Source organism: Mirounga leonina, unplaced genomic scaffold (assembly GCF_011800145.1).
Source record: "Mirounga leonina isolate KUSES-001 unplaced genomic scaffold, KU_Mleo_1.0 Mir_101609, whole genome shotgun sequence".
Lineage (NCBI taxonomy): Eukaryota > Metazoa > Chordata > Mammalia > Carnivora > Phocidae > Mirounga > Mirounga leonina.
Window position 1 is genome coordinate 13,335,182 of NW_023270164.1, and position 27,515 is coordinate 13,362,696.

Consider the following 27,515-nt stretch of genomic DNA (forward strand, 5'->3'; position numbering starts at 1 on the left):
TCTCAGATAGCCCTACTTTGCCTCCCTAGATTTGCTGCTAAATAAGGTCTAAAGACTGAAGCCTGCCTGCACCCCGGTTTTGTGAGCTGACCTGGCGGCCCCCGTGGGACGACCTTGGTTTAGATGAGACTACATCTTTAAGGCGCCACTGCTCGGTTAAAAAAAAATCTTCCTTTCTCCAAGGCTGGTCCAAGGGTCTGGTCACGTGACTCCACCAGTGACATCACATTCTGACCGCCCGGGGAACACTGGTGGTGCCTTAGGTGGCATTTGTTCCTGCAAAAGGCAGAGAACGCAGCAAGTGCCCTTCTAAAGCAGTGCCTCCCGGGGCTCCTTCTAGAAAAGCGCCGCAACCTAAATGGCCAAATGCGGGCTGCCCAGGTTATTTCTTCCTTGAGGCAGAAAAAAAGAAAGCTGTGATTGAAGGTAAGCCGACTTGAGCCCAGCCCAGGACCGAAGTGTGACCCCAGGGAGAAGGGGATCTGGAGAATCACAAGCAGTCTGTTTCTCGGCTTCTGATCACTGCTGGCTCTTTGCAGAGCTGCCTGACAATTTGCATTGCTAACAGGAGACTATCTACAAAGAAGGATGATGCAGTGCTCATGTTACCTAGTGATGTAATAGGATTCTTTCCTTTCCTGTTAGGAAGCTGTTGCAGAGCTTCATTTTTAATGTCCTTAGAGCCGGGGGGCCTCCTTTGATACATCGTGTAACCTTAGATAGCTATTGGGTGCTTTTAAAAATCAGTTTCACCGAATCCTCTCTAAATTTCTCCTGAAAGGAGAGCCCTTGAATCAGAGCAAATTCATTTGGAGCATTAACCTGCTTTCAAAAGTCAATTTCTGGTTGTTTGGTGTCCTATGTTCATGTCAGCATTTGTCTCGAGAGTTGAAACAGCTTGTTTTTTTTTTTTTTTTTCCCGCCCCCCCCACCATACTTTATTTTCTTTCTGCCCCCCTTTCCTAGCTGGCTGTTCCCCTCCAAGCTCTCAAACACACCAGCATTAATGTTTATCAGTATGCCACTGACACGATAGGAAACTCTGGGCTGGTGATTCAGCAGCCAACCATTTTACAGCCAGGTAGGCTGGAAGATATGGAAAGGACTTTGATTAGGGGGTTTTAAGATTAACTTGCTCCCCTCCTCCACTCCAGCCCCACCCCCACTCCCACCCCCACTCCCACCCTCAATATGATTTGGATTCTGCAGAGCTTTTCCTTTTAAATGTGTGTGCTGCTGGTGAAAGGTATACCAGATGAGGTATTTGGAAGACTGACAGTTTGTAAGTCAGGTACAGCTTGGGGGTTAATTTCCACTTACCCTACTACAGTGCTGAAGTGTCTGTAGGAGTTTGGAGTGAAGATGGGGACGAGGCTGGGTAGGAGGGAGCTGGGTGTCAGCTCAGGCCCACTTTAGCCTTCTCTGCGGAGGGATTCATCACCAAACAGTCTGGATGAAGCTTTGTCCCTGCTAAGGTTGATGCTGCGAATGTGAGCTTTGGCTGGTTGAGTTCAATGATAGCATTACTCTGCATTTTTTCCTCAGCTCGCGTTTGCATAAATTCCTGAATACTGTTTTACATTTTGTGTTTAATAGAGAAATACTGTTTCACCAGAGGACAGGTGGAAATATTTGGAACAAGTTTGTCAAGCAATACTAAGTGACCTTGTGTGTGTACAGCTCCTGAGTTTGAATACTTCTTTCTCATCCCCACCGTTTGGCAAATAAACTTTGATTCCGCTGGTATTTGTTGAATCTTGGCTATGTGTTAGATGCGAGAAGGCAATGATGACTCAGATAGGGGGCTGCCCTCAAAGAGCTTCCGGTCTAGAAAGGAAGACAGAACATTTGCATAAGTGACTGTAATAGAAGCGCTGAAAGCTAAGCAGATAAAGGACTGCAGGTGGGCAAGTGGGTATGTTGCTTCCATTGAAGGATCAGAGAGGAACAGCCCATCGCCAAGCTGTGCACTGGTCTTTGAATCTCTACTTGTAAGTCTTGGGCTGTTCTGACATACTCAGTAAAAGTTTCTACAAGCCCATTACATCAGGGATCAAAGTCTTCCACCTATTGAAGGGAAATGTGTACATTCCAGCCAGCTTAACTCTTGAAGAGGCTGACATGCTTTCTTTGGCATTCCCACTCAGGCAAAAGCCACCTCCCAGAATTGAATTACTGCCTTACACATGCAAAATGGTTTCTGATGTGATATGTCTGCAAAGACCTTTGGCCCTTTTGTCTCCCTTCCATAAAAGAAACTGAAATACCTAAGCTGCTCTGCGCGCTCCTTTATTTTGTTTCATAAATCCTTTCCCACTACACTTCAACTCCTGTCAATTCTCCCCTTTGTACTGTCCTGTTCATCTGTCCCTTTCCATTTATACGGCCTGAAGGCACTCACCGTTTTGTGCCTAGACCACAGAAGCCTCTAAGTATGATGGATGTTCCCACCAATGATTATATTGCTTTATCAGCACACCCTAATTGTAATCATCCGATGGTTTAAGGACTCACCTTTTGGTACTCAGCAGGGAGGTATTAAAGTGTTTACAGTGTCTGAGGCACTAATGTCTGTTTCCTGTTCAATACAGAGGACAGGTCATACAATGGTGGAGGAATAGGTTCTTCAAATAGGATGATGGACTTCTTGGAGGAGCCAATCCCTGGTGTGGGGACCTATGATGATTTCAACACAATTGACTGGGTGAGGGAAAAGTCACGGGACCGGGATAGGCACCGAGAGGTAAGAACAAAGATGGTACGTGAGTTAAGTGTCAGGGAGCACCAGGGGAAGAAGTTGAAGATACGTATTCTTAACATGTGTGCTTTCCTTCAGCCCTGGATGTAGCTGAATCTGGTGTCTACTGGCAAATAAAACTAGGGTTTTATTTTTTACCTTACTTTTATTTTTAGGGCATCTTGTATGTGATTTTAAGAATTTCTATTTAACGGTGATTTATCTTCCTGTAGTAAGGTAGTTGGAAAGGATCCTTGCAGCCCTGACGTGAGTATAAGTGCCTAGCAAAGAGGTAAAAACCAACTTGGTGGAGGGGACCGAAGTGCATTTCAGAGATCTTCTTCCTCAATCTCATTTCCTTTTTATGGTTTTCCCTGAAACAGGAGTTTTAGAACTAAGAAAAGAAAGGGGGCTTCTTTCAAAGGAATAAAAGAAAAAACAAACAAACCTCAGAGCCCTGGTGTTTACTGAAGCCTACGGGATAAAGTCCTTGTGATTATGGCTCTTGTACAACCATAAAACAAAATGTACGCATTCGACTCAAACCCACAAGACCAATCAAATTCAAATTAAGGGCATTAATTAAATGTGATAGGTAGTAAGATGGTGCTCATGGCTATGACACAGATTCCTTTGAATTTGGTGAGGGAATTTCCCCACTTTTCTCTTGCCAGAGTCCCATGAAAACCTCTTTAAGCAGTCTGTCTTTAACTTGTTGCTGTGTGTCATTTAAATCAGGGAATTCACAATTTCTAGCTCGCATCAGGGCCTGACGGAGAGCTTATTAGAAAGGGAGAGCCCTAGCCCCAGTGATCCTAGTTCAGTGGGTGATCCTCTGGTGAGACATTCCTTCAACCAACCTTAGGTGTGGTTCTTTTTTTTCTTACTATTTCTGCTTTGAGTCCAAATTTAAAATGAGATTTTTTTTAAGTTGGCCCCACTCTCTCCCGTGTTCATGATTTCCTTCTCTCAGAGCCAGGCAAGTCTCCTGAGCAGTCAGGGGCAGATAGCTTCATATTCTTAAGCCATTTCCATCTCCTGACTGGTTTTCTCATGATCACCGGAGCCTCGCAGTCAGGTTGTCCCCGGGAGAGGCTTTGAGAAATTCCTATGTAATCCTTGGATTTGTGATCATCTCACTTAATTTTCTATCCTAACTGAAAAAGGGGATCCCCACAAAAACACTCCATGATTTTCATAAGGTTGCTGCTGTTTGGAAACATGCGCACATACTCTATCATATCAATTCATCAGGCAGGCTTTAGAATTTCTGCCATCTGTAATTCATAGTTCAATTTGTCATCACTTGCATATTCAGCATGTTATTTACATTGTGAAAGTCACCTGGGATATGACAAAGGCATATTTCCCACTCTCTGAAAATGGTCACATCTGAGACACATTATGCCAATTAACAATAATTCAAAATCAATTAGAATGTGTTTATCAAGTGATCAAAAGGGACTTTTTTTTTTTTTTTTTGCATTAAACTGTTCATCATCAGACTGGAAACACTGTCACAGAAAAAAAATCACCTCATCTACTTTCAGCACTAAAACTGGAAACTTAAAGTCATAGGTCAAAATGAATTTTTATTTTTTTAAGATTTTATTTATTTATTTGACAGAGAGAGACACGGCGAGAGAGGGAACACAAACAGAGGGAATGGGAGAGGGAGAAGCAGGCCTCCCGTGGAACAGGGAGCCCGATGTGGGGCTCGATCCCAGGACCCTGGGATCATGACCTGAGCTGAAGGCAGACGCTTAACGACTGAGCCACCCAGGCGCCCCTCAAAATGAATTTTTAAAATGCTTTTAAAGTGTTTATAATAATTTATCATTTTTGTGATAGTGCTATAGATGAAGATGGGGTAACGAAGTCACAGTTTCAAAGATAAGAAATAGAGGTGCAGAGAAGGGGGACAATGACAAAGCTGCCAGAATGCTTGGTTTTGAAATGTGGGCACTGAAGGGTTAAATTGAGGAGGCTAGGGCAGAAAGGTAGACGTTTCTGCACCTCTCAATTAGCCTCAGATATTCCCAGCAGGTTTTTTTTTTTTTAAAGATTTTATTTATTTATTTGTCAGAGAGAGACAGCGAGAGAGGGAACACAAGCAGGGGGAGTGGAGAGGGAGAAGCAGGCTTCCCGCAGAGCAGGGAGCCCGATGCGGGGCTCGATCCCAGGACCCTGGGATCATGACCTGAGCCGAAGGCAGACGCTTAACGACTGAGCCACCCAGGTGCCCCAGTTTTTTTTTTTTTTTTAAAGATTTTATTTATTTATTTGAGAGAGAGAGAGCATGAGCAGGGTGAGGGGGGGAGGGAGAGGGAGAAGCAGGCTTCCCGCAGAGCAGGGAGCCTGATGCGGGGCTGGATTCCAGGACCCTGGGATCATGACCTGAGCCGAAGGCAGACGCTTAACTGACTGAGCCACACAGGCGCCCTTCTCAGCAGGTTTTTGAAAATACAGCGATGCATCCCTGATACCATTTAGTATCTGTGATCGGTGTGGGGAGCAAGTCTTGGAACTTGCCTGACCTGAAGCACAGCCCCAACAGAAAACCTCACACTGTACTTTCACCCCTCAAATAAGCCCGTGTTTGTCAATTGGAAAAACAGTCAGCCTATTTCCCGTGAGTCAGGAGACCATTCTTAGAATATCGGATGTCTGGGGTAGACAGAGACCACTGCAAAAAGCAAAACAAATTGAGGTGATAGAGAACTAGCAGCTGAATGGGGAATCCCTGACTAAGGTACTTGGAGCCATTGCAATACTGCAGAGAAAGGTGGGGTTCAGTAGGACAAGCTTCAGTAAACCTCCCAAGTTCCCGATGAGGTCAGTTCTCCCCGAGATTATTTGAGAAGTAACTCCAGATTGGTCTCTCTGCCTAATGAACAGATTTATCTTTGTGTTTCTTTACTGTGCATTTTAAGGTGAAAAAGCAAGCGTGTGTATAGAGTGTACCAATTTTTTCTCATTTCTCCCTAGATTACCAATAAAAGCAAAGAGTCGACATGGGCCTTAATTCACAGTGTGAGCGATGCGTTTTCTGGCTGGTTGTTAATGCTACTTATTGGGCTCTTATCAGGTATGGTAAACTGTGTTTGTTTGTTTTTTTTTTTTTTTGAAAGCAGGAACACAAGCAGGGGGAGTGGGAGAGGGAGAAGCAGGCTTCCCGCAGAGCAGGGAGCCCGATGCGGGGCTCGATCCCAGGACCCTGGGGATCATGACCTGAGCCGAAGGCAGACGCTTAACGACTGAGCCACCCAGGCGCCCCCTGTGTTTGTTTTCTAAACAAATCTCCTAAAATTGTGGTGTGTTCTCTCCCCAAGTCATGAACTGAGTTGAGTGCTGTGCTTTACGGTTTTCCTACATGAAATAAATTGCTGGTGGACCTTGAGGAAGCTCAGTGTTCCCGTCTGTAAAGGGATACTAATACTTGCATCCCCTTCCTTAAATAAATGCGGTTAAAAGGGGAAATGTATCAAAATGCCTTCCAGTGATTGTCTTGAGGAGGAGTCCTTCTAATAGAGACAATCGAGGGTTTTTTTGTTAAAGATTTTATTTATTTGAGAGAGAAAGAGAGAGAGCACGAGCAGGGGAGGGGCAGAGGGAGAAGCAGGCTCCCCTCTGAGTAGGGAGCCCGACTGGGACTTGATCCCAGGACCCAGGGCCCGGGGATCACGACCCAAGCTGAAGGCAGATGCTTAACCAACTGAGACACCCAGGCGCTCCGAGACCATCAGTTTTTGTTTGTTTTTTTTTTTAAACACATACTACGTGGGGTGTGTAAGAGGAGATATAGAAGAGAATTTGCTGGGAGCTTTTTGTAGCTATTTCTTAAACATCTGCTCTCTCATTTGGTGGTGAAGAACAACATAGAAGATAAGGCCCATGCCCTCAAGAAACTTATGATCTCACTCTTTCATGCTGGCGGACGAGTGGGATGGTACTACCTTTTCCTGTCATCTCGTCAACCTCCCAAGCCACTCCAAGTAATGCAGTCTAACTAGGAATAGTGCCCTTGCTGTGCCCATACAGCTTTTTTTTTTTTTTTAAGATTTTTTATTTATTTATTTGAGAGAGAGAGAATGAGAAAGAGAGAGAGCACATGAGATGGGGGAGGGTCAGATGGAGAAGCAGACTCCCCGCTGAGCAGGGAGCCCGATGCAGGACTGGATCCTGGGACTCCAGGATCATGACCTGAGCCGAAGGCAGTCGCTTAACCAACTGAGCCACCCAGGTGCCCTGTGCCCATACAGCTTTAAAGCAAGCTTCTAGGCAGGCTTCCCCTCCCACCAGGAAAGCAGAAAGCCAAGAATACCTGGCAGAGATACTAAGGGTTGTATCCTTAATGGCATTAAACGATGGGCCTAGGAGGATCTGGAACATTGAGCTGAAAGAGAAGTTAGGTGGGAAACCTGGAGGTAGATAGGATAAAATGGCCGTCAGCACAGGCTCTGCTTTACAGCTACTGGGACTTGAATCCCAGCCCTGGCACTTGATAGTTTTGTGACTTTTGGCAAATTTCTTAACCCTTGGCAGCTCTAGTTTACTGATCTGTAAAATGGGGCTCGTAAGAGTACGTATAGTCCACGTTTGCTGTGACGACAGAATAGTGGGTCGATGAGATCTAGCACGGACTGTGCTCAGCACGGTGCCCATAGTTGTTAACAACGCTGCTGCTGTTACCTGGAGATGTTGTATGAGCCACAGAGCATAAGACGATTGCTGCAAATGAAGCAGGGCTCAGCCATAGCTGGGTTTTCAAAGATTATCTAGGGAAGGGGTCAGCAGGGTTTTTTGGTAAAGGGCCAGATGGTGAATATTTTAGGGTTCGTGGCCCAAATGGTCTCCCTAGGGCAAAAGCAGCCATAGACACAAGAGGTAAAGAAATGAGCATGGCTGAGACCAAGCAAAACTTTACCTGCAAGCATAGAGGCAGATTTGACCCCTGGACCATAGTTTGCCAACCCGTGGTCTCGGGGGTTAGTGCTACCCCTACAGGCTCGCGCGGGAGAGAGAATGTGGTCTGGCCAGTTTAGAGTTGGCTAATGATAGACCCAGTGGTCTGTAATGCTAAGTATTGCAGAGAGGCTGAAGGGAAGCAGGAGGGCTGAGAAAAGGTTATAAAGTTCAGCAGTTAGTAGGATACCAGTGACCTTGGAAAACTATCTCATAAATATTAGGAGTCAGATTTCAAGAGGAAGCGACCAACGTAGAAGTTCCGGAGCTATTTGGTGGCCACTGGAAAGAGAGAAGGGACAGAAGCTTGGAACGGTAACGAGGATAAGGGAAAGCATTTTGTTCTGTAGGGTAAGGGAAACCTGATAAAATTTGTCACCTGGGAAGAAGGGGCCCATCAGGAAAAGAAGGCAAAATAGCAGGAAAAGGGAGGATAGGATTGAGGGTACTGGCATTAGGTAGAGTAAGACAGGCTCACACGAAAACAACCAGAGAATAAGCCAAACTCTGTAACACATGTTAATTTTCTGAATTAAGAGTTAGGGTTAAGAGTTAGAAGGTGGGGCGCCTGGGTGGCTCAGTTGGTTAAGCAACTGCCTTCGGCTCAGGTCATGATCCTGGAGTCCCGGGATCAAGTCCCTCATCGGGCTCCCTGCTCAGCGAGGAGCTTGCTTCTCCCTCTGACCCTCCCCCCTCTCATGTGCTCTCTCTCATTCTCTCTCTCTCAAATAAATAAATAAATCTTAAAAAAAAAAAAAGGCGGAGAAGGTGGGTGTGGCCGAGAGGAGGTGTCAAACAAGGTGTTAGATTTGACTAGGTTATTCAAGTATGTAAATAACCTGTGTTAACACTTTTAGCACCTACCCAAATATACACGTGACATGGCCTCCAGCCTGTTGGAATGTAGGCGTAATATCCTCAACTTTTTAACGTTATTTCTTGTCACTCGGTGGCCAGTGAATATTTTTCTTTCCCTCGAACACACAGGGCATTTTGTTTTTAAGCATCGCAGAGCAACAATAGAAGCAGTGTGTCTGAATGCAAGAACAGTCTGGGAATTCAGGGGCTGTGAATTTTATGGTGTCTTTGCTATTTCCCGAAAGCGTGATTCTAGACCATTTCATTTCTTTAGGCCAGAGTTTCTTTGTCTGGACGACAGAAATGATGAGAAGGCCAGAATCGAAAGTACTATAACGATCTTAACCCTACCAGTCTGTTAACCATAGCACATAATTCCCCATTCACTCTTCAGCTTCTCAGAATTGCCTTTGGTGGCTGTTCTGCAGATAATATTGTTTGCTCCTTTCTCACTATGAAAACTTTGGGATGTTCACGTGCGAGGCTCAGGAGGCTTCGACATGTCTGTAGCTTCATGTAACTTTCCATGTGCTTTTTCAAGTTCATTTCCCTCAGCCTCGAATGCCTTCCTGCCATGGCTCAGGTTCCCTTGTCCATGGAGCAGGATCGCTAACAAGGCTGAGCTCTCCTCTCCATAGTCTTTGTCAGCTCCCTTCCCCTAGCCATCTCAGACAAAGATCATATAAGAGTCTTCAAGGCAGGCAATTCACATTTTCTCAGTCTTCTGTAAATAGTGAGAATAAAATGCTCTTTAAGAAATGTGACTGTCTTCGGAGATCAGTATCCAGCAACTGTGAGGTAAAGCAGAGTCTTGGCCATGTAAATCAGCTAAAAGGCAAATCCACTCACCCCTTGCTCCCACCCAGCCACTTGGCCCTCCCCCAAGCTCCCCCTATGTAGAAATTCTACAGACACGGTGTTCAATGCAGACAGTGTTTTGTGTTTTTTTAACCCCCTCTTGAATAGGCATTTATTTATTTTTTTAAAAAATATTTTATTTATTTATTTGACAGAGAGAGTGAGAGAGGGAACACAAGCAGGGGGAGTGGGAGAGGGAGAGGGAGAAGCACGCTTCCTGCTGAGCAGGGGAGCGATCCCCGGACCCCAAGATGACCTGAGCCGAAGGCAGACACTTAACAACTGAGCCACCTAGGTGCCTCTTGAATAGGCATTTAATAAGCGAAATGTCTTGGAGGTGATAGGTGGAAATCAAGCAGACAGACCATCAGAAAGAGTTTGCAGGCGGAGCCGGAAAGTTTATGGCTTGTCCATTATTTTGCTGCCATTTCCCTCATTTTCTCTTGACAACTTTGGCCTTCCCTTCCCTTGCCTCAAATCAGGTTCCTTAGCTGGCTTGATAGACATTTCTGCTCATTGGATGACAGACTTAAAAGAAGGCATATGCACGGAGGGATTCTGGTTTAACCATGAGCACTGTTGCTGGAACTCCGACCACGTCACCTTTGAAGACAGAGACAAATGCCCAGAGTGGAACAGCTGGTCCCAGCTTATCATCAGCACCGATGAGGTAAGGCGTTGTGAAGATTTCCAAACCGCCGGCTTGTATTCTTACGTTGACTGAATTTCTTATACTGTACTCATTGGCACTTGTGGAATGCGCCCCTCTTTTCCTCTTCATGGAAAGGGGGACCAGCGCCAGCTGCCTTTCTCTGTGGTGTAAGTGCGACCCTATTTCCCTCGCTTTGATGCTTTACCCAGTGACTTCATGTTTTTGCTCATCGTAAACAGTCGCAGTGTTTCTCCTTAGCTGTTAGTACGGGGTGTGATTGAATCTGTCTTTCTCTAATAATTTCAGTAAAAATGTCAGAGCCAGCCAACAGGGACGCTATAATTCCTAACAAAGACAGAGTGGCTTAAGAATGTGTCTGTTGTATACACTCCAGAAGTAATTTCCCCCTGAGCATTGCATTAGAACATTAAAAAAAATTAGGATACATTCCATATGAAAATAACAGAAACGCAGGAATAAAATTGCCAATAGCCTTCTTTGGAGAATAAATCAATATTTTCATTTGTTCTTGTCTCCTAGCAGATATTTTTCTTTCTTTTTTTTTTTAAGATTTTATTTATTTATTTGACAGAGAGAGACACAGCGAGAGAGGGAACACAAGCAGGGGGAGTGGGAGAGGGAGAAGCAGGCTTCCCGCCGAGCAGGGAGCCCAACGTGGGGCTCGATCCCTGGGATCATGACCTGAGCCGAAGGCAGACGCTTAACAACTGAGCCACCCAGGTGCCTCAGCAGATGTTTTTCAATGTAAAAGTAACTTTGTTTTCCAGTTCCTTCCTCTCTATTCCACTTGGGCTGTTTGTTAGATCTCTCCTACTAAAGACAAAAACACACAAGACAGAACAAAACAGCTCTCAATTCCCAGTTCCTTTCTGGCTTCCACCAACCAAAACAGGTACCATCTCAGCTCACTCCTCATTTACTCTGTTGGCAAAGTGACTGAGACAAGGCTAGGATATATATTTATACATTTAAAATGCATTTTTATTCCTACTTTGGTCCACAGACGATTTGGAATGGGAAAAGAAGGATAGGAAAATAAAGTCAGAAATAAGAGTGTTTATGTACATAAATGACTGTACACATTGGCTTGGGGAAAGAGCTCAGTAAAAGGGTTAGATATATACCATATGTGTGAGAGGGTTTAGATCTATTCTTCTCAAACTGGGCTAAAGTTGGCGTGCCAGTGGGTGGGTAAAAACCACAAGATAAATGCTGTGTGCCTTCTCAGAAAATCAGTGGGTTTTTTTTTTTTTAATATTTTTTTCTAAAATTACATTGGATTACAAAGGGGTGCAAGATTTCCATGTTTATTAAGATAAAGCAATCTCTGTTTCAGCTCTGCTCCTGAGTATCCTATCCCCTACCCTCTCTCCTAGATTAGGAGTACTTGGGTAGAAAAGTTTGAGAAGCCCTGGAATTTAGGGTGAGTGTGTGTGTGTGTGTGTGTGTGTGTGTGTGTGTGTGTGAGAGAGAGAGAGAGAGTGAGAGAGAGAGAGAGAGAGAGAGAGAGAGAGAGAGATTCCCTTGCCTTTTTTTATTCTTTTATTTTTGAAGTAATTATAGATTCACAAGAGGTTGCACAGCAAGGGAGGTCTCCCATACCCTTCACCCAAGCCTCCCCCAGTGGTGACATCTTCTATGACTAGAGGTTAGTAGCAAGACAAGGATATGATCCACAGACTTTATTTCACCCACTTAATGTGCATAGATGTGTGTGTATATGTGTTTGCAGTTCTCTACAGTTTTATCACACGTGTAGATTTATGTAATCACCACCACAATCAGGATCTAGAACTATTGTTCCATCCCCGTAAGGCTCCCCCATGCTACCCCGTCATAGCCATTTATGTGTTTAAGTATTCCAACTGTGGCTTTCAAACTGGAGCTTGAGATTTGCTCAAGTGACACATTTCTCTGGCCGTCTTTTTTTTTTTTTTTTTTAATGAATGAAATCCTTGCCTGGAGAGTCTTCTAGATTCTAAGAGTTCTCCTGCCAAGAACTTAGCCTCCAGGTTTCTGCCCCTAGCCATTTTTAGCTCCTTGCCTTTCCACTCCCTCTCCCTCTTTGATTCCTGCTTCTGAAGTCTTCTTCCTCCCTAGCTACATTTGAAAGGCCAAGAGAGAGCAATTACCTATTCCTCTGAGGGACTAAAATAATGGAAAACTTGTGTCAAAGCTATAACTCAGGAGAAAAAAAAAAACCCTGAGCAGTTTGGCTCTGCTTGTTTAGGTCAGTGAATTATTTTAATAATGTTTTACGTTTTAAGAAGCCAGAAGTGCAGTGAGTTGTGTGTTTCATGTAATTCGAGTGAGTTTCAACTTCTATTTTTATCAGTAAGCATCATCTCCTAATGTTCAAGATAGCTTTTTTTTTTTTTTTTTTTTTTTTTTTAAGATGTAACTATTTGCCAGCCTTTATGTTGGTGACTCCTTATTAGTGGTCAAAATTATATTTATTTTCTGGCAGACTTCATTATCCTAGGAGGACAGTGTCACAAGTATGTTCTCTCCATTTTAAAAAGAGCTGTTGCTGTTTTATTCTTCGGGTGAGCTGGCATCTCACTGGTTTTGTTCTATGGTCAAAGCCTGAAACTTTCTACTCGCATCTCCTTGTTGCTGAGTCTGTGACAGCAAAATTCAAAGATGTGGTGGCTCCCTATAGAACGGAACTGTGGATTTGAAGAAAAGCGCTCAAGAATTTTCGACACCATAACCCCCCATGAGAATGTGACACCAGGGCAGGTAGAGCTGGTCTTCACTTCAAACACGTAGCCAAGGTTCGGCCGTTCCAGTAAGAGAGCTTTCAAGGCTCTTAATAAAATCGACATAAAATCAGATCTGTTTGACCACAGAACCTGCCCGAGGTCTCGTATTGAACATGAGTTTGCTTCGGGTTTTGTTTGTTCTTCGTTCTTGTCCATCCTTAGCAGCTGGCATCAGTTTTCCTTTGCGTGTAGCAAAGCCTCTCGTTTTCAGTGCCAGGTGGGCTGACAGTGTTTCAGGGGTCGCCTTTGAGCGATGTGATACAGGTTTTTTCCCTTCCCAAGCCCCTCTCCTGAAACCCTATTCCTCCTCAGTGCTGTGTGCCTCATTGAGGCTGCCGGGGCTAAAACAAGCTTCTTTCTTTTTCCCCTGTTCCAGGGAGCCTTTGCCTACATAGTCAATTATTTCATGTACGTCCTCTGGGCTCTCCTATTTGCCTTCCTTGCCGTGTCTCTTGTCAAAGTGTTTGCGCCTTACGCCTGTGGCTCTGGAATTCCTGAGGTGAGTCTCTCAAACCGTTTATAAATGGTTAACAGTAGTGAATCCTTCCTCTGGTTAAAAGCCTTTAATAGGTATTCCAGCCTATCCTGCAATTCGAATATGAAACAGGATCAGACCCGGAGGAAATCTGGGGTCTCTCTAGGTCTTCCCTCAAGTCTCCCAGCCTGGGCCACCTGGACACGAAAGGGGGTGGATTCCTGGGGAATCAGGCCCTTTGAAGGCCATCCCCTGCTCCCTACCCAAGGAGATCAAGGGTAGATCCCAGGTTTCTGGCCGGAAAAAGTAGTGGTATTGTCAACTTTGTTCAAGCAGGAGAAATAAAACTATTTTGCTTCATATCCTACAATATGATTCGGGCTTAGAAGGAGGGTGGCCGAAATCCTGTTTCTAACTACTTTTGGCTTAGATTGCTTGACAGTGACCAAAACCACTGAGATTTGAGGTTACCCAGACGACCTTGCCCCTCTCTGTTTCCTGACCAAGTCATAGTTACAAATTTCTTTGGCAGAGAATCAAGGCTCTACTGGCCTGTAAGGATGTAAGTAAGGAAAACACCCTCCCACTCTGCCTCCCCTTCTCTAATACACACACACTCTCATGCTTGCAATACTCCCTTGCCCAGCTAGCACATGGCCGGGGGTGGGGGTGGGGAAAGGAACTTGAAAGCTTAAAGAACAGTTCTTGCTTTCTTGGGCTCTCAGGATCCCTCCCAAATTGGGGTCACGTAGGTCAAACATTTATATGTCACTTGTTCGAAAGGTGCAGTTTCCATAATGAGGTCCAGATTATTGCTTCCCAGCCTTGTTTACTTGCTTAGTCTATATTCAATCTCTCTGTGTTTGACCTGCAGATAAAAACTATCTTGAGCGGTTTTATTATTAGGGGCTATTTGGGTAAGTGGACCCTGATTATCAAAACCATCACGCTGGTGCTGGCCGTGTCATCTGGCTTGAGCCTGGGCAAAGAGGGCCCCCTGGTGCACGTGGCTTGCTGCTGTGGGAACATCCTGTGCCATTGTTTCAACAAATACAGGAAGAATGAAGCCAAGCGCAGAGAGGTAATGACAGATGGCCCAAATTGTCTCTTTTTTGGTGAGGATAAGTGGTACGATCTTAGGGATGAGGATCTGGGGACTCGACCAATGTCAGTACAAATACCCTTTGACCCAGTGGTTCCACTTCTAGGAATTTATCCTACGGACACCCCAAGTGTGTGTGGGAACCAACGTATATGTGTGGGGCTGGTTGGTGCAGCGTTTGTCAATATCGTGGTAAAACGAAACAATCGCAACATCCATCAACAGGGGACCGATCGAATAAACGAGATTCTGGCTGTACTATAGAATACTAGGCAGCCGTTGGGGCGCCTGGGTGGCTCAGTCGGTTAAGCGACTGCCTTCGGCTCAGGTCATGATCCTGGAGTCCCGGGATCGAGTCCCACATCGGGCTCCCTGCTCGGCGGGGAGCCTGCTTCTCCTCTGACCCTCCCCCTCTCATGTGCTCTCTCTCATTCTCTCTGTCTCAAATAAATAAATAAAATCTTAAAAAAAAAAAAAAAAAAAGAATACTAGGCAGCCGTTAAAAAAGGTAGCCTTACGTATATTGACGTGGAATGATGGCTACAAAATAACATTAAGTTTCAAAAGCCAGTTTTGGAATGATGCATGTATAGAATAACTCAGTTAATGTTTTTTTTTTTAAAAAGTATGTATATGTGCACCTAGAAAGAAAATGTCTGGAAAGTGGTTTTACTCCAAACTGTTGAAAATGTCCACCTGTGGTAAGCAGGAAAGTGAGGTGGTAGTGAGGGAGAAGTAAGGACTTTAACTCTAATAACCTTTATTACATATCAATCTATACATGTTGTGCTGTTTTATAACAAAATAAGTTTCAAAAATAAGAGAAGATTTTTAAAAGAAGTCATTTATTCCTGTGAACGAATATAAGCTCCACATGTGTTTCAGATACCAGCTTTTCCATCTTTTATTTCTACCTAGTGCCACACTGAATGAGTTTCTCTGTGTATAGGATTTCTGTCTGCCTTCTGCCTCAACCCCGCTAACTTAGTCCCACCACCGCATCTCTGTAGCTGTTCTCATGTTCATGCAGTTCTTAATGTGTATCATTTTGCGGAGGAAGAACAGTTTTTAGAAATGTCCGAGGTCATTGGTTACTTTTATCCTGCTATAATTAAGGATTTAAGAAAACAATGGTTCTTGCTCTGTTTTCCTTGAATTACACAGAAATCACATATGAAATGGGTCAAGGCCAAGGTCATTTCATTAGAACGGATTTTTCACAAAATTGGAACCCAGTGATTTATTCAGAAAACGAAACAAACCAAACCACAAGGCCCAGAAGGAAACTCAAAAGATGTTGAAATTTCAAATATGGAATCCATTTTGATAGTTCAAGGGGGAAAGTTCCTGGCAGGAGAGGAAGGTTAGCAGGAAAGGGAGAGGGAAGTCAGAGTCGATTGTTTAGCTACCCGTCAAATGGTAGTGGGGCATAAAGGCAGTGTGAAACTGGTGAGGTTTTTAGATGAGAATAAGGTACAACAGAAGCTAAAGAGATGAAAAAACCAGTTTAGCTGGCAAGAGTAGAGTGTTGATTCTTGCTGGTTTTGCATGGGTAGGGGGACTTCGAAACTATAGATTGCCGGTTACTTTCATTCCATAAAATTGGCATTTTTGTTCAGACAGTTCCTTATAAAATGAGAGGGGAGTTGGGGGTATTTCCCTGTTTAGATATCATGTATTTCTCTAACTAGACTTGTGAATATTTGCATCTTGAGTTCACTTCCTATGGTTTATTTAGACTTTCCAGTTATTTTTTCCTGTCCTTCTCACCATCGGCAGCAACCCTTTTGTGTCCCAGGGCCTTGTCAAAGTGGGCAGATGGTTGAGATTACAGATTTGAGAAGGAAGGGCATAGACAGACTCCACTCTGTCAGCAAAAACTTGAAGCAAACCAGCCATCACGATTCTTTCTTTTTCCTCATAATTCAACCGAAAGAGTCACTGAGATCCTCTTGTTTGACTGTCCTTGTTCTTCTCAGATGAAAGCCAGTACATAGGCACGAATTTCGAAGTCCTCCCAGGCTAGCCCCGGAGACCTCACTCCTTCCTCCCCTTCATTTCCCTGGGCCCTCCTGCGCTCCCAGGGAAACCTGCCTATTTATTTTGCCAAGAACCACTTTATTCTTCAGAAGCTCTTCATTTTCATTGAACTTTCTTTTAAAAATTTCCTTACTACCACAAATCACGTATCACTCCACAGCAACCAGAATCCAATGAAAGGACTTTACCCTTCTATTAATTCTAGGGTGTTGGTCATGCATATTCTCCATGCGCATGAGTGTGCCTACATACTGAGGTTGAGCTATGTATCACTTGCTCTCTTTCTCTACCTCCTTGTCCTTTTTTATTTCCCTCTGACAGCTTCTTCCCCTTCCTCTTCCTCTCCCACCTAGCCCTTTTCCTTGCCTCACCGAAACACACTTAGGTCTTCTCTTCCCTTCAGAGTCTGTCCCCTTGCTTCTCGTTGCTTCTAGTTTGCTCCCTATTTCTGTTTCCACCAGTCAGTAGGGACCGAGTGGGGCACAGAGTACAGGAAGCCCCAACCACCTATTGTGTGAATATTTGCAGCTCCTGAGTAGCTGTGAGCCAATTGTTACTTCAGTTTTGTATCATGACAGCCTTCTCTAAAATCTCATTTAAAAAGCATTCCTTAATAAAGAAAGCGCTATGTAAATATATCACTGAAAAGACTTCATTTAGGTGGTTAATAGGTCTACAGACTCAAATTCAGTTAATGAATTGAGAGTACTGGGGATGAAGGGAATGATTCAGAATAAAGTACATGCCCGGATTAATTACACAGGAAAGACCCTCTACCTGTTCCAGCATTTGAACCATGCGTTTGAAATGTAGCCTGCAGCATTTGCTCTCAAAATAAGTAAATATGAATTGAACTTCATTTTTGATTAACCGGATATGGAGCACATATAGTGGGTTTTTTTTTTTTAAATGTTTAGTAAACACTAATACTCCTTTTTTAAAACGTAATTGATGGTAGAAAGGTGTCATTATTCCAACACTAATTTTGAGTTTTGGATTGTAGGTCTTGTCGGCTGCAGCGGCAGCTGGTGTATCTGTAGCCTTTGGGGCACCAATCGGCGGGGTGTTATTCAGCCTAGAAGAGGTAACTACTTTTATCTGTCTCTGGAATATGTGTGTGTTGCTTTCGTGTCAGGAATCCTGGCCGGTGTCTATGGGACATTGCGGACCCGAAGTGCTCCTCCCAACTCAGCAGGTTACCATTTACCGTGTGACCAGCGCTCTCTGGGCAGTTCTTCGGTCGTCAAAGAACTGCAGCAGTGACTCTTCACCTGAAACTGTTTCTGCATCCTGATTTACATTTGCTTTCTCACCTTCTTTCTTCCAGGTCAGCTACTATTTCCCCCTCAAAACGCTGTGGCGCTCATTCTTTGCTGCCTTGGTGGCAGCTTTTACTCTACGTTCCATCAATCCCTTTGGCAACAGCCGCCTGGTTCTATTTTATGTGGAGTTTCACACCCCCTGGCATCTCTTTGAGCTCGTGCCCTTCATTGTGCTGGGCATATTTGGTGGTCTGTGGGGAGCTTTGTTTATCCGCACCAACATTGCCTGGTGTCGGAAGCGTAAGACCACTCAGCTGGGCAGGTACCCTGTCGTGGAGGTACTCGTTGTGACAGCCATCACCGCCATCCTGGCTTTCCCCAATGAGTACACCCGCATGAGCACAAGTGAGCTTATTTCTGAGCTGTTCAATGACTGTGGCCTGCTGGACTCCTCCAAGCTCTGTGATTATGAGAACCGCTTCAACACAAGCAAGGGGGGAGAGCTGCCCGACAGACCGGCTGGAGTGGGAGTCTACAGTGCCATGTGGCAGCTGGCCTTGACACTCATACTGAAAATTGTCATCACCATATTCACCTTTGGCATGAAGGTGAGCACACCTTGGTGGGTAGATGTGTGGCTGTGGGTTTGGGGGGCAAAGCCAAGACACCATACAATCTTCAAAGCTCATGTGGCATTTCCGGCTTCATGTAGCATTATCCCCCACCCTCAGAAGCCCTTACCCCCCCGCTCCCACGTGTCCTCATAACTTCCTAGACAGCGGTACCTCCACCAAACATCGTCCAAGCCTAGTTTTAGGCCACATGCAAACCTCAGTGATGAGATTTAAGGAGAAATGTGTTATCCTTTCCAGAGGAAAACAGATTTTGCCCCTCAAAAGGGATGGTAAGGTATTTATTCATGTGCATTTTATGTTAAAACAATATCTGACCACCACATTTTTGGTCCTTAGAGGGTGGCTTTAGAGTTTGCCAATAGAGCAAAATATCAAGTTGAACCAAATGAAGTAGCCATTATTCAACCATTTTGACCCTAAGATGGCAATGTCCTACGGTTTGGCCCAGTGTGGCGCTAAATGTATTCTATACCATTGTCATCAATGCCCAAGTAGCAGGAACTTCACAGGTGATCCCAAGTTAATAGTGCAACTGTCAGAAGCAGACGTCAGGCCAGCATCTTTTATTTTCGGTACTTGTTATCAGTTCCATGTTTCGGAAGAAATCAGAAAGGAACATTCATTGAGGTATTTTCTTCCTCCGCCCTAGGTTGTTAGTCTTTTCTTTAGCACCCAACTACCAAGTTAGTTCCCTCTGTTCTCTAGGGAAATGGAGATTCGAACCAGAGAAGAAGACTCCACAGCTCAGTTTAGCCAGTACTATAGTCTCTGAATTGATACACATCCTCCTCGACACCCGGGAAGGTTTTACAGTGCTTCTTGAGTGATTTTTTTTTTTTTTTCCCCATCATGGCTTCATTCTTTCATTTAAAGTGAATGTTCAGACCATCAGACCCACCCAGATTCATATGTATTCCACAATCAAACACAGGCTATTTAAAAATAATCTGCTGTTTTATTTTGTCCTTGTCATCATTTCCCTCCCTTCACACAGAACATTGAGAATTCACCGTATATATCCTAGGAGTCAGGAAATAGAGCGGGAGACCGACGAGAGGGTCTTTTGGTGGTGGTGGCGGTGGGTTTTTTTGTTTTGTTTTGGATAGTCACGCAACCATAGTTACTACCTCATTTAAAAAATGTCATCATTTCGTCTTTCTTTATACTGTTACAAAATAAAATGTAACCTCATGTACAATCCTTTTAATGCGAGCAGTAGGTTAAGATTCAGTACATGGGAGTGGTTAGGAGCATTGCGTTTCATCCCCAGCACCGGTATTTACTGTTATCTTGACCTTGGGTGAGTTACTTCACCTCCCTGAACCTTGAGTTCTTTGTGATTGGGTAATCCTAACGCCTGTCCCCCCAGGGGTGGTTGTCAAGAACTCGGGGAATCCTGTCAGTTGAGTATCCAGCATAAAACGTGGTAGGTAGTCAATAGAGGGGAATCGTTGCTAAGAATTCAGAATTGGGGAACATGTCTGCATATGTGAGAAACTCCATCTATTTTCCTTTTTCTTTGGGAAAGGCTTAATTTCTGCCTCCAGTTCTGTGTTGGTCTGGAGAGTTCAGGCTCTTGCCTGATGGACCCCGGATCAGGGTAAGCTTCTCTGCAGTCGTCCTTGCCTGCACGTGCCAGAGAACCTCTAGCCCCTGTAGCATTACACAAGTCTTTACGGCCACTTGCTAGCATAGTGCATAGTTAAATTGTCATTTGGCCTGTTCGCTTCGCAGAGGGTCAGTCCTCTAGCCCTTACCACGTGCCAGGCGGACGCATCATGCCTCCCTAAGCACCCGTTGCTTTCTCTTTGCAGATCCCTTCTGGCCTGTTTATCCCCAGCATGGCTGTTGGTGCTATAGCAGGTCGACTTTTGGGAGTGGGGATGGAACAGCTGGCTTATTACCACCATGACTGGGCCATCTTCAACAGCTGGTGTAGCCAGGGAGCGGATTGCATCACCCCTGGCCTGTATGCGATGGTTGGGGCTGCAGCCTGCTTGGGTGAGTGGTGTCTGCATTGGGTTTGAAGAAGTTGCCACCCAGGTGACATCATGAAGAAGCGTGATATGAAACACAGTTGACTGCAGATTGATTTATTTTTTTTTAAATGACCATCCGTTTCCTTTTGGGTTTGCCATTTTTCAAGTGCTTTGGAAGCATTCTTTATCATATAGCTACATTCCTCCCTTTGGGGAGCAATTTTACTCTCAAATTTCATCATACTAAGGAAATGATCAGAAACGTGGAGAAGGATATCTGCCCAAGAGTGTTCATCACAGGATTATTTATGATAGCAAGAAATTGGAATCAACTTAAATATGCACAGGAAGGGACTGGTTCAGTGGATTATGGTCCGTATAACCTTGTAATGTTATTCTATGTAGCTATTAAATGTGATGCTGATATTTAACATCTTTAAATATGATGTTAAATAAATTTGTGATAATATCCAAGATGTTCCTGACATAAAGTGGGGGGAGGGGAGCACGGTGGGGAATTAAACGTGTAGTATGAGCTCACCTACGTAAAAACATACATTTTTACATAGTGAAAAACTTGAAAAAGTCATTCAAAATTTTTACTCTACTTATTTCTAGGCAGTGAGCTTATGGGTAATGACTTTCTTTTATAGACTTTATTTTTTTTTAAAAGATTTTATTTATTTATTTGAGAGAGAGTGAGAGAGCAGAGCACAAGCCAGGGGGAAAGGCAGAGGGAGAAGCAGGCTCCCTGCTGAGCAGGGAGCCCGATGCGGGGCTCGATGCCAGGACCCTGGGTTCATGACCTGAGCCCAAGGCAGATGCTTAACCGACTGAACCACCCAGGTGCCTGCCCCGTCTTTTATAGACTTTAAAGAAATGTGTTCTGACTTTTCCACAATGGCCTGTACGTTCCAGAGAACCTCTCGTCTCAGTAGTGTTACACAAGTTGTGGGTATCTTCTGCAATGACCTTTATAATTAAGGGGGAGAAAGCAATGCATGAATAAGAAACAAAAGGAGAAAAATGCAGAAGGCCTGTTGCGCTTCTGTAGATGTTATTTTGAGAAATGTGACTCAGGTCCATTATAAACTGGCTGTAATGCAGTTGCAGTTATGGGGGAGCCCCCCTCTTAGCAGTGTTTCTGGTAAGTAGGCTTTCCCTGGATGGGGGTCTGTCGCAGGCCCTTATCTGGCATGAATCTGAACTTTTCCTGTTTTCAGTGGCCTGTATCTGTTTCGTTGCAGGTGGGGTGACCCGGATGACTGTTTCCCTTGTTGTCATAATGTTTGAACTAACTGGGGGCTTGGAGTACATTGTGCCTCTGATGGCTGCAGCCATGACAAGCAAGTGGGTGGCAGACGCTCTTGGGCGAGAGGGCATCTATGATGCCCACATTCGTCTCAATGGTTACCCCTTTCTTGAAGCCAAAGAAGAGTTTGCCCATAAGACCCTGGCAATGGATGTGATGAAACCCCGGAGAAATGATCCTTTATTGACTGTCCTTACTCAGGACAGTATGACCGTGGAAGATGTAGAGACTATCATCAGCGAAACCACTTACAGTGGCTTCCCAGTGGTGGTGTCCCGGGAGTCCCAAAGACTTGTGGGTTTTGTTCTCCGGAGAGATCTCATTATTTCCATTGGTAAGGATTTCAGAAAGAGGATCACGGGATCCGCTGTGGAAATAAATCAATACGTGTCAAAGGGGTGAAGACAGAGGGAGGACGGGACGAATTAGGGGCCATCAAGATAGAATGTTCAACTTTTTTTTTTTTTTTTCTACTTCTCAAATAGAAAATGCTCGAAAAAAACAGGATGGGGTTGTGAGCACGTCCATCATTTATTTCACCGAACATTCTCCTCCCATGCCGCCCTACACCCCGCCCACCCTAAAGCTCCGGAACATCCTGGATCTGAGCCCCTTCACTGTGACTGACCTCACACCCATGGAGATTGTCGTGGACATCTTCCGCAAGCTGGGACTGCGGCAGTGCCTGGTTACGCACAACGGGTGAGGGCTCCTTGGGGGAGGCACGTTGGGTTGTGGGAGGAAGGAGACTGTAGAGAGATAAAGAGAGAAGAACCCAATTCATTTGAACGTTAGTAGCACTTGCCCTTCTGAAGCTCCGTGATGAAGATGGATGTGTTTCTTTTATCGTCATAATTAACGGAAAAGGGGTTTGGGGGCAAAAGTGTGTTTGAGAGATGGGACTGCTTGCTGCACGTTGTAAATAATGCAGTTCCTCCCCCGCAAAGGAAATGGCTGTGTCCTCTTGAACAGACAGCACTGAAGTTATGATGGTATTACATACTATATGTGTATATAGTATTTGGTCCTTACAGTACCTTTGTTATTATTATTTGAGGATGAGAAAAGCAAGTTTTGGTGAGGTTTGAAGATCTGCACAAGGGCCCCGCATTAATATATAGTAGAGGTAGGCTTTAAACCCAAGTCTTCTGATTCTCAAGGCCAAGGCTCTTTCTTTCTGGGACATTTCTTTATTTTATTATTTTTTAAATTTTTAAAAAATTTCTTTTCTGTCCCCCCCCCCCCAGGACATTTCTTATGCAGTAAAGGAAGCCCTGCTATTTTTATTGGAAAAGAAGGAAGGTGGAGGAGGAGGGTGGATTTTTTTTTTCTAAGCATGCTATGTTAATCCAGCAATTATGTAAGAATTTCACTCTCTACAATTTCTAAATGTTGTAACAGATGTCTTGCAGGATTTGAATCAGCAAGGGGACTTCCCCTAACTGATTCATTCAACATTTACTGAATCCCCTATTTCGTGCAAGACGGTATTCCACTAGACGCCAAGGAGACACAAAAAAAGGAATAAGGCCCTTCTCCCTGCTCAAGGAGTGCGCAGCGTTGTAGGGAATTTGAGATCACATGAGCCCAGGTCACACGACAGCAGACGGGACAAGGGCATAGGTCAGGCCATTGCTGCCAGGAGGACGCAGTCATTGCTGGCCCGCAGGATCAGGGGAGGCGTTCTGGAGGAGGAGCACTTGAACTGGGTGGCAAACGAGAAGATTCAGACATACAGGGAATACTTAAGCCCCAAGAAGTAGCAGGATGCGAGACCCAAGGTAGAAATGCTGGCCGCCTGTCTAGGGACCCACGCCCAGTCCTGTTTGCCTGGTGCACGTCACCTAGTCCCACCAGCGCCTCATGCCGTAAGTGCAGACAGTGTTGAAGACAGAGTTGCGAAGGACTGGGGCGGAAAAGCTTCACCTCGCAGGATGTTAACCACAGGCTTATTTTTGTTTTGTTGTCTCGTTTTGTCTTCCAGGCGGTTGCTTGGAATCATTACCAAAAAGGACGTGTTAAAGCACATAGCACAGATGGCAAACCAAGATCCCGACTCCATTCTCTTCAACTAGAATCACAGGGCTGTGCTGGATGTAAAACAGGAAGGACATTGCAGACCACGGATGTGTTTTGTTAACTGGGTACCCAAAACACATTTCCCATATTTGGAGGGTGAAGTTATATTAGTGTGTTGTCTCTTTCCTATAAGTTAACCAGTTGCACTACATAATCTCTGGAATTTAATCTTCTCTTTAGGAGAAAATACAGTTAGGCTTCTGTGACACTGCATTAGGAAGATTTCGTGAAAGAGTCAATGAGATTGCTCTGGTTTGATTCTTCTTAAATTTTTTTTTTAATTTAAAACATAATTGTTAGCCAATATGCAATCACTGAAAACTATGCAAGAAAAATTCCAACCGTCCTGACCTATAGCCTACAGGAAACTCATGAAAAAGTCACTTTTTTGGACTCTAACTGTCATTGGTGGAAGATGAAGTGTAAACTAAGGGGCTTTGCTTTTCCAACCACAGAAAGGAAAGCCAGAAGGAAAATAGTAATGGTGTTTTCCAGACTGTGAAAATTCAGTTCAAATGTTATCTTGTTCCTGTTACAATATTTAGCATTATTAGTTTGTGTGTGTGTACGTGTATGTTAATTTTAATATCTGATTATAAGACAATGCTGCTTTGGTTAACCTTCTCTAAACGAATTTAGAGAGGTTGACTTTTATAGCTTGCTTGTTCCTGGTACTCTTTTGAAGTGCACAAAGATAAGTTATGGAACTTTTTCCTTGTCTGCAAAAAGGGTAATTTTCCAGATGGTATTTGTTAGCTGGTAGACAAGGACTTCGCCATGAATTTGTTAGTAGCAAGGAATGATTTCTCCAGCTTCCTTGGAATGAATGATTAGTAAAGTTCTAAGCAAAGTCAATGACAAGGAATTTCACATTTTTTGGTGAGGTCCCGACTAATTCTCTTACCCAGATGCCACCTCCATGAGTGATGGTGCTTTAGGCTTCTGGAATATGTAAGAATAGTAAAGGGAACCAAGTCTAGACTGTGTACTGATAAACCAGGGAAGATCCCGAGCTGAATCTGCATTCTCATGCATTCCTTCGTAAAGACCACCAGTACTCAAATAACTGGGCACTCATGCCTCCTCCCAGTGTTAAGGACATGTAACAGGCCAGTGTTGTCCCTGTGAACATGAATTTAGGCTTGGGGTACTTTCAAATCTATTTGAGGCATTGGAATTAGGATAGGCAGCTGCCACTCCCTTGAGGCTCGTTAGAATTCTGAATAAAATGCAGAACCATCCTAAGACCCAGGGGTGTGGACAAGGCCTGGTGACACCAAAGGTGCTTGTTTATCCAATTGCAAAGGTGCCTGTCTCAATTTTCTACCACCTTTCCTGCAGTAGAAAACATCACCCCATAGGGACGCCTGGGGGAATCACAGCGCCACCACTGTCATCCCGACCGACGCCTGGTTTCATTTTCTGTTGTTTTCCCCATGTGTGGCTGCCCCCACCCCCGTGTTCCCCTCCATTCTTTTCCCCTCCCACTCCTCAGTCCCGACTCCTCTTTGGGATTGAGCGCCATGCCTGGTTAATCATTCCTCTCTCAAGAAATAACTCCCGGGGCTAGTTAAATTGTAAACCGGGGCTCAGCAACCTCTGGCACATGGACCCCCGAGGTAACGCCCAGCCATTTGCTTTGCTCTCTTGCCCAGTTGCTGCTGCCGGGCCTCCCTCCCTTTCTGTGCTGATGCCCAGTGCCCGTAGCAGCAAGACTCAACTGCAGGGCTGTGCGTTCAGCCTTTCCTGTTCTACAGGTCTGTCCCCCCGCACTTGGCGCCATCCTTCCAGCCTGGAACCAGCAGTCGCTCGGCGTATCCTTCCCCGCCCCCGCCTCCCCTCCCCGCACACCTCAGGGTGCCTCATCTTACAAGTTGCTGAGCCCTGAATCTAGGTTTTTTTTTTTTTTTTTTTTTTTTTTTTTTTTACCCCTAGTTCTTATCTTTCCAAAATCTGAAGATCTTTCATTGCCCAGACCTGGGTAGCCAAGGCTTGTATTGATTTTTATCTTTCAAATATCAAGGCACTCACCAGAGTTTCATTTCGTTTCTTTTCTTTTTTTTTTTTTTTAAGTTTATCACGCTAACATTTTAGTGAAAGAGAAAAAAGCTCTCTAGGTTGTCTTCTCTTAGAGTCATGACTCAGTCACTCTATGTCTTTTGTCCCTTCCATGCCACTGATTTCCTCATATGGGATGAGGCCGTGGGCCGGACCGCCCCTGTGTATTGTGCAGGAGCCATTCTTATCTGTGTATTTCTGGTTCACTACCTATCTTTTCTTATTAGCCGTCCAGCTAAAGTTTGCAAAACAGGAAGCGTTAGTATTTCTGGTATTTGATGACAAAGGTTTGGTCGCATTTCATAGCGCAGCGGCGATATGGAGGGCGTCTAAGTTTGCCTTTGTGTTTCTTCTAGGCTGTGTTTTTGATTTCAGACAGATGAGCCAGTGTTAAGGTGCTACTTCAGAGAATTAATTTGAGAAATCAGATAACACTGTGCCAAGGTATACTTTCTAGATACTAAGCACCGATTGGCCCTCCAGAGAATAATATCCTTTTGATACCTCACTCCTGATAAATCTCATTCATTAACCTCAGCTTCTCAGGAATCCTTGTAACACATAGGCTAGAAGTAGCTATAGTGTATGGTATTCATTGTATGTCCAATCCTATGGTTTGGCCCAAAGGTTGGCTAATTGTGGCTAAAGCTCTCTGCTACCTGCTAGCTCAGCACCTAACACTCAAGGGTTTCCTGTCTTCAGGCAAAGGAAAATGTTCTTTCTGCCATTGCAGATTCAGCAGTTGGACAGACTTACCCAACAAACAAAGCCATTACAGGGAGGCGCGTCGGTAGCCTCAAGTGGCCACATACCTCAATGGCAAAAGACTAGATGATCTGCCACTTAAAAATTCATTTGAGTTGAGACCAGTGTGTTTGGGTGTTAAGAAAAGAAAATTGCCCGACGCAAGGGAAGGATTTACAAAAGAATGCCGGTGCATGCTTCAAGAGACTTAGGATTTGCGGAGGAGAAAGATCTGGGACACAGCCAGTCGTGAGAAGAGTGGGAGTCGGTAGGTTTGTAGAAGTCTAGCTGCTAGACTTTGTAGAGTCAGATGTTCAATGTAAAGAATTAAAAGAGGCCGAAACAGTTAATGCACCGTTAGACCACAGGAGGGAGGACGCAAGGGACCGAGAATGCAAACTAACGGCCGCCGTCAAGGTCATTTCTTTTCGGATGTTTGTTCCGACGCTCTCCTCTTCTCTGGCCGCAGCTTCCTTCTGGCCCAGACCAGCTATGCAGTAGGGGTGGCGTAACTCACAGAACTGATACCCTCTGGTGGGTAATCTGACATTGATGACACTTTGGATTTGCCAGCTGGCAGAGCAAACGATTAATTTGCTGATTGAACAGCAAAGTGGCTCAGTTGTTTTGACAGCAGAGGCGGAATCTGAACCCCTTACGGGAAGAGCAGAGCACAGCATAAATTTCTCTAGCAAGTCTCCATTTCCGTGAGACATGAGAAAGATAAAGTAATGGGGATTTAGTGTGGTCTAAGGCTGTGAAGTAATTCTTAGCCATGATCTTTTTTTTAAAGGAGGGGAGGGGCAGAGGAAGAGAGAGAGAGAGAGAATATTAAGCAGGCTCCACGCCCAGCCTGGAGCCCGATGCGGGGCTCCATCGCACGACCCCTCACATCCCCGAGATCGTGACCTGAGCCGAATTCAAGAGTCGGACGCTTAACCGACTGAGCCACCCAGGCGCCCCTTAACCACGA

The 27,515-nt window shown here is 44.7% G+C and overlaps 1 protein-coding gene across 2 annotated transcripts in view; it reads left to right on the plus strand.

The window, feature by feature from the left end:
• The window catches only part of CLCN5 (chloride voltage-gated channel 5), a 154,174-nt gene extending 127,038 nt beyond the window's left edge, over positions 1-27,136 (plus strand). For both annotated transcript variants that reach the window (XM_035004713.1, XM_035004723.1), the window contains exons 5-15: positions 2,592-2,743; positions 5,726-5,825; positions 9,901-10,088; positions 13,233-13,355; positions 14,206-14,412; positions 17,477-17,557; positions 17,801-18,343; positions 20,185-20,371; positions 21,597-21,995; positions 22,147-22,363; positions 23,646-27,136. In XM_035004713.1, the coding sequence (XP_034860604.1) occupies positions 2,592-2,743; positions 5,726-5,825; positions 9,901-10,088; positions 13,233-13,355; positions 14,206-14,412; positions 17,477-17,557; positions 17,801-18,343; positions 20,185-20,371; positions 21,597-21,995; positions 22,147-22,363; positions 23,646-23,736 (2,288 nt within the window). In that variant the 3' untranslated portion in view covers positions 23,737-27,136. The remainder of the gene's footprint in view (positions 1-2,591; positions 2,744-5,725; positions 5,826-9,900; positions 10,089-13,232; positions 13,356-14,205; positions 14,413-17,476; positions 17,558-17,800; positions 18,344-20,184; positions 20,372-21,596; positions 21,996-22,146; positions 22,364-23,645) is intronic.
• Positions 27,137-27,515: the final 379 nt, after the last annotated feature.